Source organism: Sapajus apella, unplaced genomic scaffold (genome assembly GCF_009761245.1).
Source record: "Sapajus apella isolate SASKATOON/1434 unplaced genomic scaffold, GSC_monkey_1.0 scaffold47, whole genome shotgun sequence".
Lineage (NCBI taxonomy): Eukaryota > Metazoa > Chordata > Mammalia > Primates > Cebidae > Sapajus > Sapajus apella.
Window position 1 is genome coordinate 7,610,955 of NW_022436987.1, and position 20,183 is coordinate 7,631,137.

At 37.4% G+C, this 20,183-nt stretch overlaps 1 protein-coding gene across 4 annotated transcripts in view; it reads left to right on the forward strand.

Moving 5' to 3' along the window:
* The window catches only part of MICALCL (MICAL C-terminal like), an 84,290-nt gene that overhangs the window by 33,303 nt on the left and 30,804 nt on the right, over window positions 1–20,183 (forward strand). For all 4 annotated transcript variants that reach the window (XM_032240783.1, XM_032240787.1, XM_032240785.1 and 1 more), the window contains 2 exons: window positions 15,153–15,268; window positions 19,429–19,521. In XM_032240783.1, the coding sequence (XP_032096674.1) occupies window positions 15,153–15,268; window positions 19,429–19,521 (209 nt within the window). The remainder of the gene's footprint in view (window positions 1–15,152; window positions 15,269–19,428; window positions 19,522–20,183) is intronic.

Genomic DNA, 20,183 nt, shown 5'->3' on the forward strand with positions numbered 1-20,183 from the left:
GATGCAAAAGGAGAAACCCCTGATAAAACCATCAGATCTCATGAGACTTATTCACTATCACGAGAATAGCACAGGAAAGACTGGCTTCCATGATTCAATTACCTAGCCCTGGGTCCCTCCAGCAACACACGGCGATTCTGGGAGATACAGTTCAGGCTGAGATTTGGGTGGGAACACAGCCAAACCATATCACATTTTGTGGGGGTGAGGGCTTTATCCATGTTGTTATGTGTAGAAGTGGTTCGTTCTTTTCCATTGCTCCATTTTATTCCATTGTATGAATATATCACAATTTTATTTGTGCCTTCTGTTGTTGGGCATTGAGGTTGTTTTCAGTTGTTTTGATTGTGAATAATGCTGCTTTGAGCACTCTTATACGTACATGTTTTGGGTGCACATATATACTTGTGTCTGTTGAGTATTGCCAAAGATAATAAAGCTGGACAGTAGTTAAAATAATAAGGGCAGATTTTAATCAGCAACATGCTACCTTAATCAGCAACATGCTACCGTAATAAGGAAGAGTTTCCAGTGTGAACTGAGCTCAACTTCCATTTCTACAGAAGCAACTGAGTGTTTTACAGGGAGAATGAGGGCAGAGGGAGATGGTCAGGCTGGGGCTCAGTAGAGGCAGGGAAGTGAAGTCACAAAGGGCTGGTCAGTGCCCTACAGATTAGGCCAGCTGCATTTGTTAGCTGGCAGTTAAGAAAGTCAAAATCCTCTCTTTCCACAGAGACTGGGAGACAGTGGCCCTATCTTTCCTGATGATTACATTTCAAAGGAATGGCTTTCAGGTCCTTGAGAAAGACACTTCTGAGTTGTAGGAGATACACATATGTCTCAAAGGGACAGAGGAAGGATTCACAGTTGTAAGCTCTTTTTAATAAATGTTCTGAGAATGAGTGGCAGTGGTGCCTGTCATCAGGTGTTAGCTAAAACAGACAGTCAATTCTTTTGGCAACCTTGAGCTTTGTTAGGCAGGTACTTTAAGGGAGGCTATGGCCATCTTAGTGATTGGGGCTTGAGCTTTCAGAAACTATGTTAGTGTTTGTTTAAGCCTTTTAATGTAGAGAGAAAAGGGATGGACAAAAACACTTATGTCCAGAGTCTGTTCTTTTCACAGGCCAAGGTGACGCCTCGTTGAGAAGACAATTCAGAGGAGCCTAGCTAGGGTTTGGCTAAGAAGAGAACATTAGCATATACCTGAGAGTGGAATTGCTAGGTCATAGGCTAGGTATGTATGATAGATTTAGTAGATACTATCGAAGTTTTCCAAAGTGGTTGTACCAATGTATGCACTCTCAGCAGGGAATGAGAACTCCCCTTGCTCCATGTCTTTGTCAACACTTGATAGTCTCAGCTTTGTTTTGTTTGGTCAATGTTGCTATTTTTATGGATGTACAGTGGTATCTCATTATGGTTTTAATTTTCATTTACCTGATAATGATGTTGCATAACTTTTCACTTGCTTATTTAGATATTCTTCTGTATGAAGTCTCTATTGAAGTCTTTTGCCCACACTTTTATTGTGTTGTCTTCTCCTACTCTTTGGCTCACTTTTTCACTCTCTAATGGTGTCTTTGGATAAACAGAAGTACTTTTTTTTTTTTTTTTTTATAAAGGGACAGTGTCTCTAATAAAAGCCTGGGAATGCAGTGGCAAAATCATAATGCACAGAAACCTCAAACTTTTGGCCTCAAGCAGTCCTACTACTTCAGCCTCCTAAGTAGCAGGGATTACAGGCAGATGCCACTGCACCTGGCCAGAAGTGTTTATTTTAATAAGCCAAATTTATGAATACTTTCTGTATTAGTTCTCACACTGCTATGAAGAAATACCTGAGACTGGATAATTTATAAAGGAAAGAGATTTAAACAACTCACAGTTCCACATTGCTGGGGAGGCCTCAGGAAATTTGCAGTCATGGTGGGAAGCACTTCTTCACAGGGCAGCAGGACAGGAGAAATGCCAGACGCTTATAAAACCATCAGGTTTTGTGAAACCGCCCCCATGATCCAGTTACCTCTACCTGGTCCCACCCTTGACACATGGGGATTATGGGGATTACAATTCAAGGTGAGATTTGGGTGGGGACATGGAGCCAAACAATATCACTTTCTGTTATTGCTGCTGATGTTTGCATCCTGTTTATGAAATCTTTCCCTACTCTAAGGTCACGTAGATGTTCTATCTTACCTTCTAGAACTGTGCTGTCTAAATACAGTAGCCACTATTTCATACGTGAGATGTAGCTAGTATGAATGAGGAACTGAATTTTAAATTTTTAAAATTTTAATGAATTTAAAAACTGAAGCAGTGTAAAATGATTTTCTATTAAACACGACTTTATTTGATAGGGTTACATTTCACTTTAACCGTTAAAAATGTATCATCTGAACAGAGATATACTATAAGTGCAAATTATGTATCAGATTCTGAAGACTCAGTATGAATGACATAATGCAAAACATCTCATTAATAATTCTTGGCTCAGTGCAGTGGCTCATGCCAAATGATGTTACATAACATTTCATATGCTTATATAGATAGTCTTCTGTAAGAAGTCTCTATTGAAGTCTTTTGCCCATACTTATATGGTGTTTTTAGCTTTTTTGTCTTTTATTTGTAATCTGTATAGGTTCTGGATACAAGTAAGTCCTTTGTCAGATATATGTACTATGAGAGGCTGAGGAAGAGGATTGCTTGAGTCCAGAAGTTCAAGACCAGCTTGGGCAACATAGGAAGACCCTGTCTCTATAAAAACTAAAAAAAAAAAAAAAAAGCCAGGCATGTTGACCATGCTCATAGTCCCACCTACTTGGGAGGTGTGAGGATCACTTGAGACCAGGAGGTCAAGCCTGCAGTGAGCCACAATTGCACCACTGCACTCTAGCCTGGGCAAGCAAGCAGTACCAGTCATAAACCAACAAGCAAATAAATAAGTAAAACATATTAAAATGATAAGATTTTTGATCTTTGAAATTGGGGGTAAATAAAATATATTAAAATTAATTTTATTTTTTAAACATTTTAAATGCAGCTATTAGAAAATTCTAAATTATATGCATGGCTTGTATTATATTTCTATTGGATAACACTGTTACAGAAGCTTTATTATTTTTCCTTTCAAAGTCATATCTATGATGAAACTAGGATAGATTTTTGGGTATTCTGTGAGGTAAGGTGAAGGTTTACTTTCATACAATCAATTAAGCAGCATTTATTAAAAAGGCCAGGCACAGTGGCCGACCCCTGTAATCCCAGCACTTTGGGAGGCCGAGGTGGGCAGATCACCTGAGGTTGGGAGTTCGAGACCAGCCTGACCAATATGGAGAAACCCAATCTCTACTAAAAATACAAAAAAAAACTTAGCCAGGCATGGTAGCACATGCCTGTAATCCCAGCTACTCGGGAGGCTGAGGCAGGAGAATTGCTTGAACCTGGGAGGCCGAGGTTGCAGTGAGCCGAGATCGCACCATTGCACTCCAGCCTGGACAATAAGAGTGAAACTCCGTCTTAAAAAAAAAAAGGGGGGGCCATTCTTCTCCTCCCACTGTATTGCAGTGACAGTTTTGTTATAAGTTAAGCAGTCTGTTTTAGGACCTTCTGTTTTGTTTCATTGGTTGGTTTGTCTGTCCTTGTTCCTGAATCACACTGTTTTCATTATGTGGTTTTATAATAAATCGTCATAGTCTAAAGCCTTCACTTTGTTCTTCTTCAAGATTGTCTTAGTATTCTTGGCCTTTTGCATTGCCATGTGACTTATGGAATGAATTCATCAATTTCTACATTTTCTGGGCATTTGAATGGGATTGCATTTAATTTATAGATAAATTTGGGGAGAATTAACATCTTTGCAATACAGTAGTATCCCCCTTATCTGTAAGGGGTACGTTCCAAGGCCCCCAGTGGATACCTGAATCCATGGAAAATACTGTATTAGTTCTTTCTCACGCTGCTATCAAGATACTACCCAAGACTGGGTAACTTATAAAGGAAAAGGGTTTAATTGACTCACAGTTCCACATGGCCAGAGAGGCCTCAGGAAACTTCCAATCATGGCAGAAGGGGAGGCAGGGGCATCTTGCATGGTGGCAGACAAGAGAAAGCATGTGTATGAGAAGCAAAGGGGAAAGAGCCCCTTATATAACCATCAGATCTCATGAGAAATCACTATCATGAGAACAGCATAGGGGAGACCACCCCCATAATCCAATCACTTCCCTCTCTCAGCGTGGGAATACAGGTGCTTCCTTTGACATTTGGGTATTACAATTCAAGATGAGATTTGGATGGAGACACAGAGCCAAACCATATCACTGTATATACTACATTTTTTTCTGGTACATGCATACCTATGATAAAATTTAATTTATAAATTACCACAGTAAGAAATTGAAAGTAATAGAATAATTATAACAATATACTGTAATAAAAGTTATGTGCCTGTGATCTGTCTCACACAAAATATCTTACTGTACTGTACTCACCCACTTTTTGCCCACAGTCAATTGTGGGTAACTGAAACTGAGGAAAGTGCAACTGTGAATATGGGATACCACTGTACTGAGTCATCAAATCCATGGACATGTTACATCTCTGAATTTATTGAGGTCTTCTTCAATTTTTCTTAATGTTTTATACTTGTAGAGACCTTGCACAATTTTCATTAGATATTTTCCCAGGGTATGTGGGGTTTTTAAAAGGTAGATTTAAATGATGTGATTTCTGATTGATTAAAGACATTTAATAGCTTTAGAATATTGAGACTTCCCATCCAAGAACACCCTGTAGCTCTCTATTTAGTCAGACTTTTAAAAATTCTTTACATTTTATGGTATTGTTCATAAAGGTATTTTGCATGTTTGAAGGTTTATTCCTAGACAGTCATTTTTCTTGCTTATTATACACAAAAGAAAAATACTTCTAAGTATAGAGCTTGATGACTTTTCACAATTGAACATATACATGTAATAGGAGCCAGATGAAGACAGAACATTGCCAGAACTCCAAAAGTCCTCTGTTTCTTTCAGTCACTAATCCCACATAGTCAACACCTACCACAAAAATAACCACTGATTTCTAACAGTATTCATTAGGTAAATGGAACCTTTTCTTTTTGGTTTATTTCATTCAACATTGTTTTTATGAGATTTATCCTCATTCTTTCTTGCAGCTATGTTATTCTCGTGGTAAACTATATTTCATTGTGGGAATATACTGTGATTTATCTGTCAGTTCTGTGATTGACTGTATGGTCATTTGGGTAGGAAAGCAATTCAGCTACTCTACCAAACTCTAATTTTTTTTATTGAGGTATAATTTACATGCAATAAAATTTACCCTTTCAAAATGTGCAGTTCCATGTGTTTTTACAATTGTATATAGTAATGAAACTGCTTCCAAAATCAGACTAGAGATATTTTCACCACTCTAAACGGTCTTCTCATGCCTCTTTATAATCAATCCCCATCCCATATTCCCAGCCCCTTGAAAATACTGATTTGTTTTCTATCTCAATAGTGTTGCCTTTCCTAGAATATCATATAAATGGAATCATACAGTATATTGTTTTTTGTTTCTGGCTTCTTTCACTTAGCATAATACTTGTGAGATTTATACATGTTGTTGCACATATCAGTAATCCATTCCTTTTTATTGCTAGTAGGATTTCATTGTATGGATGCACCACTATTTGTTTATCTGTTTACCAGTTATGATAGACATGAGGTGGGGTTTAGTTTTTTAATGTGAATAAAGCTTCTATGAATGTTGATATACAGTCCTCTGTATAGACAAATGTTTTCATTTACCTTAGCTAAGTTCCTAGCTATGGGGTTGCTTGGTCATTTGGTAAGCACATGTTGAATTTTATTTTTTAAATTGTCAAATCGTTTTCCAAAGTGACATGGCATACAACCATGCACAAGAGTTTCAGTTACTGTACATCCATGCTAATACTTGATGTTGTCAGACTTACATTCTAGCCATTCTAATACATATAGTAGTATCTCATTGCCATTTTAATTTGCATTTCCCTAGTGACTAATGATGTTGAGCTTCTTTTGATGTATGAGTTTTTCATTTGTATATTTTTTGGTCAAGTGCTTTCAAATCTTTCGCCCATTTTTAAATGGTGTTATTTCTTAGTATTGAGTTTTAAGTGTTCTGCATATAAATCCTTTATCAGATATATGTTTGCAACATTCTCTCCTAGTTAGTGGATTGTTGTTTCATTTTCATTACAGTGTCTTTCAAAGATCAGAACTTTTTAATACGATGAAGTCAAATTTATTGATTTTTTCTTTTATAATTTGAGTTATAGTTATCTTTCCTAAACTCGAAGTCACTACAAATTTCTCATATGTTTTCTCCCAAAAGTTTTATGGTTTCTAGGTTTTAGTCTTCAGCCTATAAGCTGATTCTAGATGATATTTTTACATTGCAATGAATGCAAGATTCTAGTTAATTTTTTATAGTAAATATAAGTCATGTGTTTTTGTTGTTGTTGTTGTTTGCCCATAGGTATCTAGTTGCTTCAGTACCACTTGTTTGAAAGACTGTTCTTTCCACATTGAGTTACTTTGGCACGTTTATATATAATCAATTGACCATATATGTGTAGGTCTATCTCTGTACTCTCTAATCTGTTCCATTGATCTAAATGATCATCCTTATACTAAAAGCACACTTTCTTGATTATTGCAGTTTTAGAGTGAGTCAGTCTTTTTCTTGTCTTGTCTTTGAAACAGAGCCTCACTCTGTTGCCCAAACTGGAGTGCAGTGGCTTAATCATAGCTCACTACAGCCTCCACCTCCTGAGCTCAAGGGATCCTTTTGCCTTAGCCTCCTGAGTAGCTGAAACTGCAGGCATGCACCAGCATGCCTGGCTAATTAAAAAAAGGTTTTTTTAGTATAGACAAGGTCTCACTATGTGGTCCAGGCTAGTCATCAACTCCTAAGCTCAAGTGATCCTCCTGCTTTGGCTTTCCAAAGTGCTGGGATTATAGCTGTGAGCCACCATGCTCAGCTATAGTTAAGTCTTGAAAACAGGTAGGGGAAGTCTTACAACTTTGTTCTTCTTAAAAATTAATATGGCTGCTCTAGGTCTTTTGTGTTTTCATATAAATTTTAGAATTAACTTATCAATTTTTACCAAAGAAGCCTACTGGAATTTTGCTTATAATCTATAGATCAGTTTGGAATAAATGGACACTTGTTTGGCTTTCAATCCATGAAAATGGTGTATCTCTCAATTTATTTAGGTTTCTTTCATTTTAATTTAGAATGGTTTTTTTTAGTTTTTAGTGTGTGGATTTTTCACACATATTAAATATATCTTTTAAGTATTTCATGTTTTTGTTGCCATTGTAAATAAAATTGCTTTCTTAATTTTGCTTTTAAGTTGTTCATTATTAATGTGTAGAGGCAAATTAACTTTATATTGACCTTACTAAACTTACTTATTATTGTAATAGCTTTTAAATAGAATTTTAACAAGGTAGTCATATCTTCTACCAGTAAAGACAGCCTGACATCTTCCTTTCCTGTTTGTATACCTTTCGTTCCATTCTCTCACCTTACTGCACTGCCTAGGACTTCCTATACAGTGCTGAATAGTAGTGGTAATAGCGTACAGCATTGTCTTTTTCCCAATATGAGAGGGATTGTATTTCTCCATTGAGTATAATGTTTACTGTAGATTTTTTTTGTCAGTCCTTTTTTAATCAATACAATTTTTTTTCTATTCTTAGCTTGCTATGAGTTTTAATCATGAGTAATGATAAATGTAAGCAAATGCTTTTTCTGCATCTGTTGGATAATCCTATGCTTTTGTTACTTTAGTCAATATGTGCTAAATGACATAATTTATATGTAGCTCTTTTGTATTTTTTAATTGATAAATCATAGTTTTACATGTGTTTGGGATATATGTGATATTTTGATGCACATATGCAGTGCATCGTGATCAAATCAGAGTAATCGGAATGTCTATTACTTCAAACATTTATCTCTTATTTGTCTTAGGAAACTTAAAATTCTTCTAGTATTTTGAAATTTACTGTAAATCATTGTTAACTATAATTTTCCTATTGTACTATCAAATATTATAACTTATTTTTTCTACTAATTTTATTTTGTACCCATTACCCAACTTCTCTTTAGCCCTCCCTTCCCACTTCTACTTCCCTGGTAACCACCATTCTACTCTCTATATTCATGAGATCCACTTTTTCATTTTTAGCTCCTGCATAAGTGATAACATGTGATATTTGTCTTTCTGGGCCTGGTTTATTTCACTTAACATAATTACCTCCAGTTTCATCCATGTTGATGCAAATGAAAAGATTTTATTTCTTTATGGCTGAATAATATTCCATTGTGCATATATATCATATTTTCTTTCTTTTTTTGGGGGGAGGGGCACAGTCTTCCTCTGTTGCCCATGTTGGAGTGCAGTGGCACGATCTAGGCTCACTGAAGCCTCTGCCTCCTGGGTTCAAGTGATTCTCCTGCCTCAGCTTCCTGAGTAGCTGGGACTACAAACATACACCACCATGCCCAGCTAATTTTTATATTTTTAGTAGAAATGGAGTTTTACCATGTTGGCCAGGATGGTCTTGATCTCCTGACCTCATGATCTGCCTGCCTCAGCCTCCCAAAGTGCTGGGATTACAGGCGTGAGCCACCACGCCCAGCCCACATTTTCTTTATTCATTCATCCATTGATGGACACTGAGATTGATGCTGTATCTTGGCTATTCTGCTGCAAAAAACATGGGAATGTAGATGTCTCTTCAGTATACTGATTTCCTTTCTTTGTGTTATATACTCAGCAGTAGGCCTGCTGGATCATATGGCAGTTCTGTTTTTAGTTTTTTGAGAAACTGCCATACTGTTTTTCATAATGGTTTTACTACTCTACATTTTCATCAACAGTGTATAAGTCAATGTTCCCCTTTCTCCACATCCTTGCCAGCATTTTTGATTTTTTTTAAATAGCCATTCTAACTGGGGCCTGCTGGGAGGTGGGGGTTAGGGGAGAGATAGGGGAGTCTAGTTTCTATGAATAGCGGCAGGGGAGAATGAGGGCCAGGAGGGCAGGAGAAGGTCAGAGAAAGCTGCTTCTGAGAACCCCTACAATTTCTACACGATTGTATTGATTTCTAGCTTAATTCCACTGTCATCCAAAGACATATGGTATGTGACTGAAGTCCTTTGAGATTTGTTGGTACTTACTTTATAGCTTGACATATGATCATTTAATAAATGTTTCTTATGTACTTCAAATAATATATATGTGCATATATATGCATAGATATTAATATATATATTTTCTAGTTATTGGATATGATGTTCTATATTTGCTTATCAATTAGGTCAAATTTATTAATAGTGTTTAGTTATATCTTCTATATGCTTGCTGATGTTTTTTTCTCTGGTCTGGTTTTTCTGTCACTTGCTAAGAGAGCTTTGTTTAAAATATCTAACAATGGTTGAGGGGATTGACTGTTTCTCTTTTTAATTCAGTAAGTTTTTGCTTTATATAGTCTGAGCCTATGCTGTTAGGTATATACACATTTATGATTGTTATAGTATACTTTTGAATTGATGCTTTGATAATTATTAAATGTCCCTTATATTTGTTATATTTCTGGTTTTAATGTCTTGGTCTGATTTTTTTTGATAACTATACAATCTTTTTTTGGTTTGTTTTTCACATGATATCCCTTTTTCCTTCTTTTTACCTTAACCTTAATGATTATTATATTTAAAGTGTCTGTTTTATAAGTAACCTATAGTTTGGGTTTTTGAAAATCCATTTTGATGGTCTTTGTCTTTTATTTTGCATATTTAGCCTACTTATAGTTAATGTAATTACTGATAAATGTGACTTTAAATCTATCAGTTTACTGTTTGTCTTTCAGTTGTCTCATCTGACTTGTTCATTTTTTTCTTGATTTATTTTTAATTAATCTGGAATTTTTAAATTCAATTTCTTTTCTTTTACTTATTATTTATGCAAGACATAGTATATAGTGTCAGTGTTTAGGTATACTTTGTTCATTATTATTTTAGTGGTTACCTAAGAAACTATAATGTTAATTGATAACTAAATGAATCTCTGTTAAATTAGTTCTCTTATCTCCTTCAGGATAACCTAAGACTTTAGAAAACTTTCAACTCCATTTACCATCTTTCAACTTTTGTGCAATTGCTGCCACATATTTTACTTTAATACATATTTTAAACCCATAGATTATAATAATTATGGTTTGAAACAGTTCTTTTGTTGTAGGATCGAAGAATGTAAAAGAAAAAAAACAAAAACAACAAAGAAAGAAGCCGTCCATTTCCATTTGGATTCATGAACATTTTCTATTTTAGTGGTTCTTCATCTTTTTCTGCATCACTATACTTTCGTCTTGGATTGGTTTTCTTCTGCCTGGAGAATTCCCTGTGGCATTCCTTTTAGTGTGAGTCTGCTGAGGATAATTCTGTCAGGCTTTGTTTGAAAACATTTCACTTTTACCTTTATTTTTAAAGAATATTTCTTTAGAATATACACTGCAAGTTGGCAGTTAGCATTGTCCTTCATCATTTCATGATACCATGCCATTGTTCATGGCTTCCATTGTTTCTCTTCTGTCAATCGTCAGTCTCATTTTTAATTCTTTAAATTTAATTAATATTTGTTAGCTTCTTACAGTATGCTTAAATCATTTATTTTAAAACTTTCTTCTGTTCTAATATAAACAATGTAAAGCCATACATTTCCCTCTGGGCCCTGCTTTAGCTGAATCCTACAAATTCTAATATGTTTTGTTTTTGTTTCATTCAAATTGTTTTTAATTTTCTTTGTAGTCTGGGTGACAGAATGAGACTGTCTGAAAAATAAATTGTTTTAATTTTCTTTGTGATTTCTTTTTTTGACCTATGGGTTATTTAGAAGTGTGTTATTTAATTTTTAGGTATTTGGGGGATAGTCCAGAGTATCTTTTAGTTATTAATTTTTAATTTAATTCTCTTGTGGTCAGAGAACATGGTTCTTATCATTTCAGTCTTCTTGGAACTTTATCAAGATTGTTTTAAAGCTCAGGATATAGTCTAACTTAGGAAATATTTCTGGTGCACTTTCAAATAAACTGTTGCTGTTTGGTGAAGTGTTCTATGATACGAAATAGGTCAATTTTTTAATAATGTGTACAAGTCACACACTCTTACTTTTGTCTACTTAGTCTATCAATTTCCAACAGAAGAGAGTTAATACTCCTTAGCTATAATTTTTGAATCGTCTATTTTTCTTTTCAGCTTGGTCAGTTTTTGCTTCATGTATTTTGGAGCTCTGTAATCAACTGCATGTATTTAAAATTGTTTCATTTTCTTGTTAGATTTACCTTTTATTATGGAATGTCTCTGTTTATCTTTGTTAACATTCCTTGTCCAAAAATCACTTTGATATAGCCTCATGAGCTTTCTTATTGATTCAAGTTTTCACACTCTAGTTTTTCTAAATTTTTACTTTTAATTTCTCCTTATATTTAACATAAATTTATTGTAGACAACATATAGCCGGTTCTCACTTTTTAAAAATCCAGTCTGACAATATCTTCTTTTTAATTGCAATGCTTTAACTGCATATATTTAGTGAAAATGTTGACAGTAACTGTTTCAATACATGAGCATGAGATTTATTTGTGTCTTCTTAAATGTCTTCTATTAATGTTTTCTAATTTTCTGCGTATGGTCTTTCACCTCCTTGGTTAAATTTATTCCTAAGCGGGATTTTTTTGGAAGTTATTATAAATGATAGTTTTTTAAATTATTTTTCAGATAGTTTGTTGTTGTGTATAGAAATGCTACTGATTTTCCTATGTTAATTTTGTATACTGCAACTTTACTGGTTTCTTTTATTATAATGGTTTTTTTTTTTTTTGGTGGAGTTTTTGAGCACACTTATAATAGCTATTTCAAAATTCTTATATGCTAATTCCATCATATCTGTCATTTCTAGGTCTGCTTTTATTGACTAATTTCTCTCTTGATTATCAGACTTGTCCTGCTTTTTTACATATCTAGTAACTGTTTACCAACTGCCAAACTTTTAATGTTATATTGTAGCATGTCTATATTTTGTTTCTTTAATTAAAGAATTAAATAGGCAGCAAAGAATGTTTGGCAGGCAATAAAGAATATTTGGCAGGCAGTAGGGTAACTTGCAAATAACTTGTTTTCCTTTCAAGTCTTGCTTTTAAGCTTTGTTCAGGTAAATCTGTAATAACCTTTACTCTAGGGCTAATTCATTCCCTGTGATTTTTCTTTGGTGTCCTCTATCAATGCCTTAAATTTTTGTTCTACCCTGGCTAGGTAGAACTTGAAAATATCCCAGTCCTTTAGAAGCTTTCAAGATTGTTTAGCCTACAGCTTCCCAGCAGCTATTTGCCCAGCCTCACAGAGTTTCTTTCTATGCATCTATAGTTTACTATAAGAAATAGACTTGAGGGGATTTCTATGCTTATGTCTAAATTTCTTCTTTGCATAGCTCCCTCTTCTCCAATACTATGCCTGACATATTCCAGCTGTCTCAGCCTGCCCAAATTCTCATCTGTCTTTCCAACTCAATGAATCTCTTATGCTTTTTTAGTTTCTTCTTACGTGCACTGTGATCTGGAAAGTCCCTCTAAACAGAAAGCTACAGTGATTGTAGAACTTTCCTCTTTTGCTTCTGTTCTTGCCTTTATCACAGTTCTGCACTGCCTATTGTCCCATGCCTGAAAATAGATGCTTCATGTATTTTGTCCTAATTTTCAGTGCTTTGGGTTGGGAGATGAATTCCAGAATCAGTCATTCTAACATAGCCAAAGTGGAACAATGTTGCAAAGTCTTTAAGATTTTACAAATGAAAAGTTTGCTGGAGCAGGAGACCAGGTATGGTGGATCATGCCTGTACTCCCAGTACTTTTGGAGGCTGAAGCAGGCAGATTACCTGAGGTCAGGAGTTCGAAAGCAGCCTGGCCAACATGGCGAAACCCATCTCTACTAAAAATATAAAAATTAGCTGGGCATGGTGGCAGGTGCCTGTAATTCCAACTACTCAGGAGGCTGAGGCATGAGGATCACTTGAACTCGGGACAAGGAGGTTACAGTAAGCCCAGATCATGCCACTGCACACCAGGCTGGGTGACAGAGCAAGACTCTGTCTCAAAGAAAAGAAAACAAATATGTACTAGAATGGCTGGTTCTGTGATGGAGAGGGTAAGGAAAAAAAGAGTCAGTGGCAACTATATAACTTCTTTCTTGACAGAAGTGTAAGAAATGCCTTATCTTTGGAAGCATTTTCTCCTCAATTTCAAAAGAAGTTTCAATGGAAATACTTATTTTTTGAAAGTTAGAAGTTTCAACTTTAGGTTTATATTTTTTCCATAAACAAAGGCTAACTAGGCAGTTTTCTAATGTTGCAGTATTGTTAATTTAGATCACTGTTGATGATAAAGTGGTTCCTGCTGCTTTTGCTGCTGCCAACAATGAGAACATTTGCTTAGGCACTGCTAATATACCAGGCATTGTGCTATGCACTTTGCACTCATTATCTTCACCCTTCCACAACAGTTCTGCAAGTTAGAAATCATGATCCTAAGAAACTCAAGGAGGTAAAATTATTTCCTCAAGGCCATACGCTAAGAAGTGAAAACTCTGTGACTAAATTACTCAGTGGTCATTTAGTGGCTAGAATTGGGAAATAATCTCAGCTCATTGGTAACAATGCCTCCTCCCATTATTATACTGCTCTCTGATTCTGTCTTTACCTGAGCTTTCCATCTGGCAAATTAAACTGGAAAACAGCCAACTCCCTTCCCAGAGAGGCTGTATTATATATAGATGTTTTGCATTATTTTGCTTTGAATAACAACATATGTAAATGTGCTCCTGGAGGCTAAACTACCCTTATTTTGTCAAACTTGGCCTCTCTCACTAGGGTGAATAGTTGAAAATTTTAGAGAGGAAAAGGCAGGCTGGAAAGAAGGTTGACGTGGAGTTGCTTCTCCTCCTTTCCCCCGACCCAACACATATTTCTATTCAGACATAAGCAGCCACAGCAGAGTCAAGATTACTAAATTCGATATCATGGAGTCCTAGCTGGTCCTGATAGTCAGTGATCAGAGTGGGTTAATCCAGCTATTACTGATTAACTCTGCATCATGTTGATATGTAGGGGCAGATGTTCTTGCTGAGAAGAATAAAAGCCTCCTGTGGCACCTGGAAGACCTTATCAGACAGGGTCCCTGGCCAGATCACAGAGAGATTCTAGTTAACATGGGCATTTTGCTGCCTCTAACCATCTACCTCTTGTTCAGAGGTTGGCCCATCTCCTCGACTTCGGCTCTCCCTTGGGCCCTGTATTGTTGAGCCATCCCTATCTTAAAGGGCCTTTCCTGGCATTTGAATCACCACTTTGATGATGTGATAATATCTGCAAGTTAGGAAAATAAAAATGGCATTTGTTTAGCCATAATTAATGAAATATTTATGTTGCATGAGACTATGTGATAAAACCTTAGGCTTAGAGTCCTTTTGCTTCTGATTACATTTGGGATTTTTTTTTCTATGACCAGACATTCTGACGCCAGCTCTTTTACGCTGAGCAGATGTCATGTAGTAAAAATGGGTGCCAGATGCTGTGAGCCACAGAAGGGCGATTTGTTTAAGCGCTGGCTCCAACTTTTTTGCATTCAATTACTCTGCAGAACAAACCTTACACAAGCATTTAGGTAACTCAGCTAACTTTAGACATGCATTTTAATAATAGATTTTTATCTCTGAATGCATTCTGAGCAATGCATATAAATGGTGTTTAAGGAATTAATTGATTTCTGCGTAATACCTTGGCTTTTTTTTTTTTTTTTTTTTTAATGTGAAAAGAGAGCTGCAAAGCTCTTGGCAGGAACCCAGAAATGTAATTAACGTGGAGGGCCAAATTTTCAGTTGTCCTTAGGTAGTGTTGCCTCATGCTCGTGCTCGCAGCAGGTGCAGTGAGGGGAGGGCCAGGAGGAAGGAAATGAGAGGAAGCGGGAAGGAGGAAGGAGCAGCTTTGGTTCGTAAAGCAGGAAGCGAAGCCAGCAGTTCATTGAGTTTTTCTGTTCCCATTTCAGACTCCAAGAACTTTCCCTTCAGAGCACAGGTAACAGAGGCTTCCTCTTGTGCCTCTTCTACCACCTCCTCCTCTGCAGATGAAGAATTTGATCCCCAGCTTTCCTTGCGGTTAAAGGTAACAACACTTGGTCCCCCAAAGAGGGCCTTGGCTGGTGGGGGCTGCTTACTATCCATATTTCAGACCCAGTGTGGGCTCCGGCTACAGTGGCTTCGTTAGCAGGATCATGTATCATTGCATCCGACATGATCCTCTCTTTACTTGGAACACCCCAAGAATTGTATCTTTAAAAAAAAACTTGTACAAGTTTGCCTTTCTCAGACCCACATTGGGGAGAAAAAAAAAAAGAGAGACATATTTACTGGAAACCATTTGGTGACGGCAGCTCTTAAAGTGGGTTTAATATATGGTCCAACAAGCAAACCATTGAAAAAATTACAACAAACAGATGCATATTTCCCTGGGGGAAGCACAGCTTCATTTAAGAAGCACTAGAGGCAGATTGCATGGAAAATGTTATGTTTATTCTAATCAGAAATATGAAATGAACCATGCAGTTGCATCTAGACATAGATACTCCAAGGATCCCTGCTGTGAAAGGGACAAGCTCCGTGCCAGCTGGGGAGACGGTAGGCTTCTTTTCTCAATGGACATTAATGTTTCTGGAGAGCTCTTTAAACTACTCTCATATCCATAGATTAAAAAACACAAACATTGTATATGTCTATAAATGCGTCTGTATGTCACATTCACAGTGACAGACGTCCCATAACCAAAGCCCACCATTGTTTTCTTTATCCACTGAAGCTGGAGCATTTTCACTAAGACAGTAGAGTACTTGGCGCGGGTGGTAGGGGGGTGGGGTGTTACTGAATGGTTGGACCTAAAATGCAGAAAGAGAAGCAGTTTGCTGCTCTGGTAATGTTTATTTTTTGGAGTAGTGAGGATCTGGGGAGGGAGGAGGAGAACCAAATTTATTTACACAACTCAACTTTTCCATATCTGGCATTAGGAGCTTTGGCATCATCTCAAGTCACTCAGGGGTTCCAACTCCCCATGGCCCAGCTTGGAGTAAGGCAGGAGGGGTCTGGGATGTGTGTGAGAGTGTGTGTGTGTATGTATGTGTGTGTGTGAGAGAGAGAGACAGAGAGATGGGGGGGCACACAGGGGAAGGGAAGAGAGAGAGAGGGAGGGAGTAGAGATTGAGGGAGAGAGATGTATGAATTTCTCATTTCTAGCAATGATGTCTCTGATTAGTTCAGTATTCAACACAAATGAATTCTGTGTGTGTTGTATTGATTTCTGTGGTTTTCTTACTGCCCCTCTCATCCCCTTGAGTGACCCTGAGTTAATTCTGTATTCAAATTAGGCAGAGACTCCAGCATCAGCCATCTTGACATGGAGAATAAAAGAATAGAATGGCCCAAACATTGAAATCGCAAGACAGTGGTTTCTAGGACCAGTCTCACAAATAGCTCCTTGTCCTCCTGCTGGTCCACAGCAGAGCCCACTATCACATCAGCTTGCCAGGCGGTAAAGCATGCCCGCCTCACCTGGCTTCAGACCTGTCCCACTCTTAAAGGAAGGGAAGCTGGCAACAATATTTCTTCTTTCCAACCTCTCAAGGGCTCACACTGAAGGAACAAGAGGAGGTTTTCGTCCTCTGGTTTCTTTGTCTCTTCTGTCCCATGCAGGTGTGTCCCCACCCAGGTGGCACAGAGCCCATGACAGCTCAAATGAACCTTTGCACAGGAAACCAGAGGCAAGATGTGTCCTCTTGGCCTCTTCCCTTTGCTTCATCCTTGTTCCCCACTGCCTCTCCTCCCACACCACCACCTAGATCTAAGAGACTAAGGCCAGAAGAGATACAGCATCTTGTCTTTGATTCTGCCAGATTTCTGCATCTTTTCTTCCATGGCCCTTAGCTTCCTTCCTTCTCTGCATCATCAGTGAGGATATAAGAGCTGTGCCTTGTATACATAAGGCTGTGTCTTTATTAATAATGCGTCCTTCTTTTATGTGTCAGCAACTTTTAATAAAAGGCAATAAATGACTTTCTTTTTCTAGGTTCTGTTTTGCTGACTCTTGATAAAGCAGAGTCTGATAGCTTTGCGGCTGGAAAGCGCTGAGACCACATGATGCTCTTGAGGCAATTCCCCCCACCTTTCACCTTGGAATTGCATTCAGTGGTCTTCATTTAGGGAGGAACATTGGCATTTCTTTTCTGTAGTCTCACGTTAGAGTAGGGCCTTGTTGTGTTTAAATGGTGTTTGGCACAAGGAAAGGTAGTAGAATAGATGAAATGTGGATACTAGATTCAGGCTGCCCGTGCCTAACTCCTAGCTTTGCCTGTTAGTAATTGCATCGTCTTGTACAAGTTAATGTCCTCTCTGAGTTTTAATTTCCTTATCTGTAAAGTAAGTGGAATTTGAGGAATAAATGGGATGACACATGTGAATTAATTAGTATAGTATCTGACATGCAGCATTAGTAAATGTGAGGATTTATTACATAGCTTACTATAATGGAAGCTCAAGGGACACTTGTTAATAAATGAACTGACTCCATATAGACTAAGTTAGACAATCTCTGGATAACAGTTACCGTTGATCCCCACCACCTCTTCCCTAGAGCCTTTCCAGAAAGCTCCTAGCTGCCCAGTGAGGAATCCCCCATGCAAAAGGTCTGGAATCTCCATTCAGAGTGATTGACAGTCAATCTGGTAGTCACCTCCTGGAAGCAGAGATGATACTATGTGGAATAAGTTGAGTTCTGCGAGTCAAAATTTTCTTCCAAGGATGAAGAAGATCTTTAGGATTTGAGGTCCTAAGTAGAATTCCAGAAAAATAGCCAGTAGGCACCAAGCTAGCTATAACAATTTTTAAATTTCATATTTTTGTTTCTTCCAGCATTAAAAAGAAATGCCTAGAATGCTCTAATCCTCATCCTAGTTTACATGAAGTTGTGTGTGCTCAGAGAAGGCAAACAGAGTAAAAATGGCCCAATTTGAACATTTATTTTGTAGATACAGGATGTCTGTGTGTGTATATATAATATATATTCCACAGAAAAATCATGAATAGATTTTAGTAAAAAGTGATAATCATGCTAATTTAAAATATAATAGGTGTGTTAATAATAAAAATCATGCTATTAATATTTACTGAGAGTTCATCCCATGTCTCTTTCAAGTATTCTACAAAGGGCTTAACCTTATTATTTCATCTAATACTAGGCACTAAATTCTCCTCATTAGTCCAAAGAAGGCACTGAAGTTCAGAACATTGTGTGACATTCTGAAGCTCACACAGCTCAGCTGGGATTGGAGGCAAGCTTTGCCTGTCTTGTGGACCCAGCGCTCAACCATTAGTCTCTGCTATTTCTCCCATCAGAAGTATCTCCTGAACTTTCCAGTATGTGCAATTGGCCACACCATCATTTCTCTTTTCTCTTGTATTTAAAACCCGGAAGTGACACTATCAAGATCTAGACTTCTACTTTCTATGCATTAGTTTTGAATTTTTTTTTAACAAGCACAGTTACATACACAACCCAGTGACAGTAATGCTATAATTGTGTAAACAAAGTGAGGTTAGAAAGAGAAGCAATCTCAGGCTTCCCTCAAGCCAAAAAACACATTCATTGGAATGATACATTTCTCCATTTCCAGGTTTAATTAGCCACTGTAGACTCAACTTAAGCACTATTTAAAGTTGTTAACCGGTTTACATGTAGGAGAGAGAGAGCATGTGTGTGTATGCCTGTCTGCTTGCCTGCCTGTCTTTCTCTCCCAGGTCCCTCATCCCTGAGCTATATCATAGCACCCCTGTAAAGTATAATTCTTGTACCATTCTTTCTCTCGCTGAACCCAGCCTGTACTCTATAAAGCAATTCCCAGCTACAGACCTATACATACGTTCCCTCCCCATACACACATAGCAGCTTCCCAATCCAGAACCTACTAGCAACATGCGGCTACTTACATTTACACTTAAATTCATTAAAATTGAATGATATTTAAAATTCATTTTATAATTCACACTCACTTCCTTTCAAGTGTCCACTAGCCCCATGGGGCTAGTGGCTTCCGGATTTTAGATAGCACAGCAATAGGTTATTTCTATCATTGCAGAGAGTTTTACTGATGTCATTATTTTGGAAACTAAGCAGTGGCTAGGAATCATTAGTTAGAAAGGGCAGAAGCCTATAATGATATTTTGTAAATTTCAACCTCATTTTTCTCAGACATAATTTTTTTTCTCTATTTGTTGTCATAGGAGAAGAAGACACTTAGAAAAAGAAAGAAGCTGGAAAAAGCAATGAAGCAGTTGGTTAAGCAAGAAGAATTGAAAAGACTCTATAAGGCTCAGGTCAGTAAATAAACTGGAGATGAATGAGTGGGCCTGGGTCCCCTGGGACTCTGGATGGGAAAGAGTTTTGAGAGTCTGTATTGTATTAGGGAACACAGGCTGGAGAAAGGTCAGTCTTCTCTGAGGGACTAGATTTGTGGCTGTTTTAAATAGGCCCTGGCTTAGTCTCAGTAGGACTCTGGGTCATGGACAACCCAGGTGTTAATACGGCCTGTTCTCAGCCACCCCTCCATCTGCAGACATGAGGTTGGAACAAGAGACAGTGCATGGCCTTGGGAGCATCCCTGACTGCCACGTAGCAGTGACCTTAGTTTTGTCCTCTGTAGACACAAACCTTCTACTAACTCCCCAACAGTGTCTTTACTAAACTGACAGCTATTAAGGGCTGTCTCCATTTCAAGATTAGTTGAAATCCTAAGTATCTAACCTTACAATAAAGATTTCCTGGCCTGATTGCTTACTTCAAACATTTCCTCCCAAGTTGCTCTGCCCCACTCCATCACAGACAGGCAAAATGAAGCAGAAAGTCAAGGCATCCTCCATCCCTCTGAGGACCCCAAGCCTAGTCTTGAACAAGAGTTGGGTTTTAGGACATATGGACTTAGAATGACGACTCATGTTAATCCAGCATATCCTCACATCCCTTTCTCCAGTTATTCCCT